This window comes from Chiloscyllium punctatum, chromosome 20 (genome assembly GCF_047496795.1).
Source record: "Chiloscyllium punctatum isolate Juve2018m chromosome 20, sChiPun1.3, whole genome shotgun sequence".
In the NCBI taxonomy this organism is placed as follows: Eukaryota; Metazoa; Chordata; class Chondrichthyes; order Orectolobiformes; family Hemiscylliidae; genus Chiloscyllium; species Chiloscyllium punctatum.
In genome coordinates, this window is record NC_092758.1 from 28,623,894 (window position 1) to 28,632,465 (window position 8,572).

Consider the following 8,572-nt stretch of genomic DNA (forward strand, 5'->3'; position numbering starts at 1 on the left):
GAGACCTTGCTCTACTTTAGATGGTATTTTCATTATCCTCAGCATTGTTATATTAGGAACTGTCTTGTAAATAATTTAGCATGAAAAGGAAACACTGCTGATACTTGAAATTTGAAAGCAAACAGGGGAATTATAGAGAAACTCAGCAGTTCCGACAGCATCTGTGGGGAAGGAAAGTGAGTTGACGTTTTACGTTTGTGGCCTTTTATCAGATATTTGTAAATAGTTTTGCGCCTAACAGAAACTTATATATTATGAGTTTTCGGACGCCAGATGTCTTAAAATCACAACGGAAAATTTCTCAGTAAATAAAAGCTAAACTTGGAAGCAAAGAAAAAACTTGCTCCAGTGCCCCAGCCTACGCCATTAATTGCAGTTGAATTCCTAATAACACACATTGTTTTGAAAAAATCGTGTTTGTTTTTACATTAGTTATGAGAAGCAAGGGGTTTTCCTTTGCATGGCGCCTTAAATGATGTGAAGACCTCTCAGGTTATTGTACGTCCAATAAAGTACTTTCAACGTTCAGTAACTTTTTTTCCCCAATAGTCGAAAACCTGTGAACCAGTTTTGGCTCAGCAAATTTCCACAAACGCGGGAATGAAACAAATAACCAAATTGTCTGTTTCAGGTATTAAGTATTAAAATATTTCCGAAAAAAAAAGATTGCTGGACTCGAAACGTTAACTCTGTTTTCTCTCCACAGATGCTGCCAGACCTGCTGAGTTTCTCCAGTAACTTCTGTTTTCAAGTCTGTTATTAGGTGTTGTTTTATGAATCAATGATAACTAGGTAACATCCCTGTATTTGTTTTTCAAATAGTGGGATCCACCTGAAAGGATACAGTCGTTTAACGTTTAATTAAAAAGACAGATTGTCTGATGATGCAGCACCCGCTCTGTATTACATGGAGTACCATCAGAATTTGTGCGATCAAGTATCATCTTACCTGTGACGTTTTTTCGAACTTTGAGACGACGATTAATAAACTTTTGGGAGTACCAACAATGGTCTGCTAGCTGCAGGGAAATTTATTTTCCAACAATTGAAAGTCGTAATATGGATAATAGCTGGATAATGTTAAATCAACGCTTCAGGGAGCTCAAATCTGTTTGCAGTTTGATTTGGTTGATACAAAATGGCGAATGACAATAGAACAAGCAAAACGAGCATTGTCAGGCCAATATTGATTGACAGCACTTTTTTAGAAAAGAATCTGCAAGAATATTCAAAACACATTTTGTGCCTTGTTAGTAATGTATAATATGCATGAATTATTGAACTGCATATTGCAAAGAACGAAAATAGCGTGGAAGTTGCTTTTATTCTGTCTGTCATAATTTGAAGCGTTCAGCTGGGGACTATTGGCCATCTTAGTATATTTATAAAGTGGATTCAAATATCTGGTATAAGCGACTGGTGTGTGTGTGGCATATACTGTACATCAACCTGTCAGTGTTCAGAACCACTAATGGAAGAGCAGCTCTGGCAAATCAATTGACCTTTCACGGGAAGAAGAGGGCACGAGCCTCCTTTGCAAGTCGTATGACTTGTTTTGGAACAGACCATTGCTTTATGAAACGGCTAAACTGTACAACAAAAATAGACAGGAAGCAACGCCCTAATGGACCAAATCTTGGATGCAGAAATTAACGCTCTGCAGTCTCGGGTTTGTGTCACTGACTCTTAAACTGATATTTCACTTTTATTGAACTGTGAAAGGAGATCTAATCTGATCTGGATTATAAATTGTAATGAATGTTTTACACCCCAGCAAGGCCTTCTTTTGTGGAATATTGTACAGCAACTCCATCTACAGGCCATGGGAATACTGACAGTGGAATAAAGCCTCGATACATAGTATCATGTTCCACTCATTACCAGAAAAAGAAAACAAGAGACTCACTTCAGCACAAACATGAGAGCGAAAGTTGCGTGTGTGTCAGGGGAGGGGGGGGGGGACTGGAGGGAATGATCATTTTTCTGGCTGTCAGTTAACATAACAATGAGTTGCCCATCTCCTTTCGAAATTTTAGTGCGGGAAATCCTACCTTTAGCCTCGCACGAAGGACCATATACAGTAAATGCTCTTAACCACACTTCAGTTAAACAGCTACCAAATGACAGGGTGTATGTGAGCAACATTTCATGATGCCCATTCGAAGTTTCCGAATATTGCAGTTCCTTCCTTTGGGCGGAAAGATTTTTTTTAATTTAGAAACAAGCACTAGCTGGAGATAATTCCCATTTCCTACTTTCCACCTTCTGCGCGGAATAGTTCCACACCATTTAGATTAACAAACACCAATGCGTGAATCTACTGCTGTTATGAAGTTAGCAATCATCTCCCCCCGCCCCCCCCCCCCCGTCTGTTTCCCATCGAACAAAATCTCTAACTCTGTTTTAACTCACGTTATTTAGCCTATCGTCACTATCATGAAATGGCACGCTAAATGATTCTCGTGAATCGCTCAAAATAAAAACAGATAGTCATTCAAACTGGTTGCCCACAGCTAAGTTCAGACGGCAAGAGGCTGCTCACCTTGGGCGGAATGCTGCGTTTAGGAACAGAAACCAGAATATCGTCGACACGCAGCTGGTGAGAGCAGTAATTCGCTCCATAGCAATCCACGAAGCAAACACTAATAAATAAATTATACAGAAATAAATAAAGATATAAATGCATATACAGAATGCACACACACACAATCCTGTAAAGTTACTGCGTCCACAGGTACCCCTCCCTCTCCCCTTCCGCTGGAAGGGGAAGATTACTATAGAACATACACTTTCCGTTTCAAGTGAAATAATTAGAAACCCATTTTAAATATATGTATGGTCGAGGTTTCTGCAAGACTGTCGAGGGTGCTCTAGGCGGGGAGAATGGCGTAAATCACTGAGGGTTCGCCCATGGAAAAACTGGAAATATATATATACATCTCCATATGCATGTTGGCATCACTTTGGGAGAAAGGCAGCGGCCATTCCTTATGGTCGAACCGAGTTAACCTTATTGCATTCGACTGCGTTACTTAATACGGACATTTGGTACGGCCACAATAATACAATCGTTTTGCTTTGATTAAGACATGTGCATATTCTCACACTAAACACCTGACTAAGGTGAGCTGACCCTAGTTGTGCCACATCCTTAAAATATTCAAGGAGCAATCGAAGGAATGCACTCTCCACAGCAATTATAAACCTTTTACATCGCTACCGAGCCCTTAATGCACATTATGGATTGATCTCAAAGCAAACAGATTAATGTCTATTGGGTCTCTGGCCAAGTTTCAAATAAACATCACTTGGAGAAAGCATCTCTCTCGCATATATATATAGGCAGAAATACATTAAACCCTCTTTTACAGTCAGGGTATCTAAATGGATCCGATACGTTACCAGCTAAATGTGAACCGAGTTTTCAAATCATGAACTACATGCGGCATTTGCCGCTACAAAATCAACGCTATCCAAAGCGATGCTGTATCTTGCAGAGAATGGAACAAAATACACAGAAGGTACAATGCAGCGCCTAAATATTCAAACAAAACACGAGCTCTCCTGCAGGAGAGACAGAATAACGTGCACTACACCCAGCGGCTCTGAATGGGTTAACCAGCGACAGGGGGATATTGGAATAAACCGTTTCTTCCGATACAGCGGTTAACGACTCGGAAAGTTTAAAGTGTGAATTACTAATTTGATTACAACACACACACACAAACAACAAAGCATCGGAATGTCGCGACGCAGAGACAGAGCTGAAGCATCCTTTTAAACCAACAAACCGATGTGGATTATTCCAGTATTGGGAGCGGCGCTTCTCACCCCAGAAGATTGGGTTGGTGTTGTAAACTTCTCTGCTGAGTTGCTCAGCTGCTGACTTGAAATGCAAAACGCATAGGTCTCGCTGCTTGTTGGCTTTTTCTTTCCCTGCTCTCTCTCCCTCTTTGATTTTTTTAAGGGGGGACCAACGTCTGAATCAGAAGCAGCAGACACACGATGCAATCTCTCCTGGCTGTGATCAGCATTCCCCTGCGGGAGCCGTCACAGTCTCGCTGCCTTCTTGTACGTGTAGGAGAAGCGGCAAATTATTTCATTTGCACGGGATCTACAGGATGGAGGGGAACTGCAGGTTGCAGGAAGCTTTACTCTACCGAACCTATACTAATGTGCCCGTCTGTAAACCGGATGTGAAATAAGCCGTGACTTCAATTCAGGCAGGTTTTTTTCTCTCTCTCTGGTTTTGAGTGAGGGAGAGAGGTGGATCCCAACTGAACGTAAACACGTTAAGAACCAATCCGCCGCCAAACGTAGATGTTCTCTCTCCGCCGCACAATTTAACTTGTCCTCGCTCATGTTAATCTATTGCCAGTTGATGGATACCATACCTTCCTAACTTATAGTAAACCCAGGCTTGAATAGAGTGTTCCACATTGGTAATTGTAACTGTAATTTAAAACGCACATAAGCGCGCGCACACAGGGTCGAAATCATGTTCTCTGCCTTCAAACAGTGTGGTGTCCAACATTGGGTATATTTAAGGAGATTGTCACATGCTCCTCATGAGTAAATTGGACAGTTTACCCGAAGCCTAGTTGTTGTTTGAAATTCATTTAGTGCAGCTAATTTGAAATCTCAACACGTCACTTCAAACAAATACCCAGCACAGGGACCAATGAGATGCTACTATGTTGCAATGTTTAAAACACTGTAATTTGAGACAGCTCAAGGTTCGGCCTTGTCCCAGATAATAATCCGATCAGGATTACCATGCAAACAAAATCTCCCGATGGTTCCACAGAATGAAGAGAAAATCAAGTCCAATCCATTGTCTGATACGCATGCGCTTGGTTTTCAGCCTGGCTCTACAATGGCATGGTTCCTGGGTCCTAAACTCCTCCGATTACTTTTCCTACTTCTGAGCTCTCCTGCGACTTCCAACCTGAGTGACCTTCACGGGGGTAATGGGGGGGGGGGGGGGTGGAGATTAAGGCTCAGACAAATGCCTGAAGAGCAGAAATTGCTGGGAAAACTCAGCAGATCTGGCAGCATCGGTGGAGGGAAAGAAGAGTTAACGTTTCGGCTCCGGTGACCCTCAGTATTTCTGAATCAGTCACTGGACCCGAAACTTTTCCTCTGCTTTCGCTCCACAGATGCTGGAGCGACCTGTTGAGTCTTCCCAGCATTTTTTTTCTGTTTCTGATATCCAGCATTCGCAGTTCTTTGTGTTGTTTTGCCTTCGGGGCCATTCGTAACCGGATTTCTGAGGAGCGGGAAGATGTTAAGCTTTACAAAGATATTAGATTAGATTACTCACAGTGTGGAAACAGGCCCTTCGGCCCAACAAGTCCACACCGACCCGCCGAAGCGCAATCCACCCATACCCCGACATCTACCCCCCATCTACCCATGGGGAGAACGTGCAAACTCCACACAGTCAGTCGCCTGAGGCGGGAATTGAACCCGGGTCTCTGGCGCTGTGAGGGAGCAGTGCTAACCACTGTCCACCGTGCCGCCCACAATTGTCAAAGTTGTCACAATTTGTTGAAGTCAACAACATACATCAGCAAATTTTCCAAATAGAACGAACAAAATAATACTTCAGCTAAAAGAAAATCATCAGTGTGTCTAGGAATGCACTGCCTGGGAGTGCGGTGGAGGCAGATTCAACTGTCGCATTTAAAAGAAAATTAGATTTCTACTGGAAAGGATGATGTGTAGAATTCCAGAGAGAGCGTGCTGGATGTGCCGGTACTCAGTGAATTATCCATTTGTTAAAGCCAATGGATTCAGGATAGGCTGAATGAACGCCTGTGATACTGTGACACTGACTTACCAGTCAGGTAGTGACCGTAAGAAGTTTAGGATAAAGAAAAACGCAGTAATATTTTAGATTAGATTCCCTACAGCATAGAAACAGGCCCTTCGGCCCAACAAGTCCACACCGACCCTCCGAAGAGTAACCCACCCAGACCCATTCCCCATAGTCAAGGTACCCTTGACTAATGTACCTAACATGATGGGGCAATTTAGCATGGCCAATTCACCTGACCTGCACTTCTTTGGACTGTGGGAGGAAACCGGAGCACCCGGAGGAAACCCACACAGACACGGGGAGAACGTGCAAACTCCACACAGAGAGTCGAGGAGGAGCCCGGGTCCCTAGCGCTGTGAAGCAGCAGTGTTAACCACTGGGCCACCTTAGTCCTAGAACTATTCGCCAAATGCTGTCAATCCAAAGGATTCTTAGTATGGCCATCTGTCCAAAACACCTCCCAAGTGTTCCAGGTTGCTGTGGCATGTCGGCTGGAACTACGGATTGTAATTGTAAAGTCTTGTCTTTTAACAAACATGTTTAGATTTGTTATTACACACCTCTGGGGCGGGTAGGACATGAACCCGACCCCCGGCCCAGGGACACTACCGCTGCAGCACAAGGGGACCAAAAAGCCTACGGAACCTAGTATTCCCATGGCGGCCTCCCACCCAAACACTAACCAGACTCGAGTCTACTTCTGAGATCAGGCATTTTCAGACGAGTATGGCTATGGTTACAATTCCGTCTGGAACTGTGGCTGATCAGGAATCTCGCCTAAACTTATTGGTTAACATTGAAGTACACCGGTAAGATTTCCAGGTTAACCAGTACTTAACCTGTTAGACTGCATTATTAATACAAACCGGTTGGTTTTTAAGTCCTAAAGGCGGACTTGAACTTTGCTTAGAGGGAGAGACGCTATCCATAGCGCCACAAAACACCATTCTTTCTTCAGTAGATAAAGTTCAGCCAGATCCAATCGTTAGGTTAATAGATTAAATGCAGAAAACGTCAGTGGGAATGTTTTTTTTCATTCCCCAAACCAGACTTTCAGTTATACAAGACTCAGTATTTGAGTCGGTGAGTCCTAGGAACATCCCCAATTATACAGAAGCAGAAAGACGATTGATGTGACATTACTACTACCCCATCTCCCCGAAAGCATTTTTCTGGCGTCCTTGGATTATTATGTAGTGGCATTATTGCTACACTTCAACGTGTCAGAAAGAGATATTTTCTAACCAATCTGTTCAGGGATGTTTCTGAAGCAAATGGGACTTAAATCCAGGCCTCCTGGCTTACAGGTAGGGAGAACTACAAATAAGAAAGAGGAATGATTTTGCTTTTGTTTATTGGAAGCACGTGGAAGTTCTGCTCATTTGACTCTTTCTAAGTAGTTGCTTTAATGAAATCCACGCCCTATGAATATTGACCAAATCCCTCAGCCCAGCTGCTACACACACATACTGGGCAAGTCTAGTCAACCGTCTAACTAGTTAACTAACTCGCCATATTAAAAACTGAAAAGCTAAATCAATTTACGACGACCTAGAGTTCAATAACTAACCTAAATAAAAGGTTCAGGACAAACTACTGCAGATGCTGGAACCTGAATTGAAAACCAAAATAATGCTGGAGTCGGTCAGGCAGCATCCATGGAGCGAACGCAAACCTAACGTTTCGAGTCTGGATGACTTCATTAGAAATAAAAAAAAATGTTAATGTCAGCTTCCCAGTTGAATTTCTGTCACGGCTCACTTTTTGTTTTGCAATTCAGGTTAAATTCTTGAGCCAACCCGAGGCGAGATGAGGCCACTCACTGCACCTTCACCTTGCTGTTGGGGTTGAATGCGAATATATAAAGGTGGGGGAAGGAGGGGCGATGGAAAAGGCGTCTGGTCCGTTCTTCTTTTGTGTTACTGCTTTACCCACGGCGTTTATCGTTTTTAGCAACTTCAACAAATAATTAAGTCAATGGAGATCTCCTTCTATTAATCATAACATTATCGCCAGGAGAGCGATTTGTAATTGCTCTGCAGTGCCAGTGAAACTGCATTTACAATTTCTAGGATAGGAGACGAGCGAGGTTTATAATGTTCGATCTGGGGCGAAGCACTGAAACAGCAGTGTTTAGTGTAAATAACATTGACTTCTTTCAAGGTCGCTGGAGGTGAAATTGAGATCACCACAATTTTTGTGTGACACGGAAATGCTCTGTTGATTCAATTTCACTAAACACGATCAAGTCACTAAGTGGTTATGAAGCTCGACAACTTTATTTCCCATCCCAGGGGTTTAACTTCACTCATCTCAGTTTACACTACACTCTCCTGCCTCAGTACTATTTCATTCACGTGAAAATGTTAAAGTCAACTTCCCAGTTGAATTTCTGTCACGGCTCACTTTTTTTTTGCAATTCAGGTTACTAGTTGCTTTGTGAAAGTGGATAATGCTTTTTGGCACATATCTTTTCTCCCATCAGAGATTTCAAGCCCGAAGTTTAGTTGTGTGCACTGTGCAATTTAGACAACGTGCTGAATACTAGTGCTCAAAGGATGCTTTAATATTTAATCATTCGGCCTCAGCCACGGACATAGAGTGAAAACGGTTTTTAAGAATATTGTCAAGTTCTCAAATGATATTTTAAAGAGCATTAAGATTAAGGAGAAATCTTTTGGGGGCTGTAATTCTGAACAACGGCCTCTTTGAGTCTGTTTCTCCTCGTGTTGCTGCGTACACGGGATCTTG

The 8,572-nt window shown here is 42.7% G+C and overlaps 1 protein-coding gene across 3 annotated transcripts in view; it reads right to left on the minus strand.

The window, feature by feature from the left end:
* LOC140491987 (gamma-aminobutyric acid receptor subunit alpha-1-like) overlaps positions 1-4,240 on the minus strand; it is a 52,332-nt gene extending 48,092 nt beyond the window's left edge. The window contains exons 1-2 of one of the 3 annotated variants that reach the window (XM_072590561.1): positions 3,832-4,240; positions 2,543-2,642 (exon numbers count right to left, since the gene is read on the minus strand). In XM_072590561.1, coding sequence (XP_072446662.1) covers positions 2,543-2,622 — 80 coding nt within the window. In that variant the 5' untranslated portion in view covers positions 2,623-2,642; positions 3,832-4,240. Of the gene's footprint in view, positions 1-2,542; positions 2,643-3,402; positions 3,563-3,791 lie in introns of those variants that run through there. The other 2 variants (XM_072590560.1, XM_072590562.1) reach the window with 2 other exon arrangements.
* Positions 4,241-8,572: the final 4,332 nt, after the last annotated feature.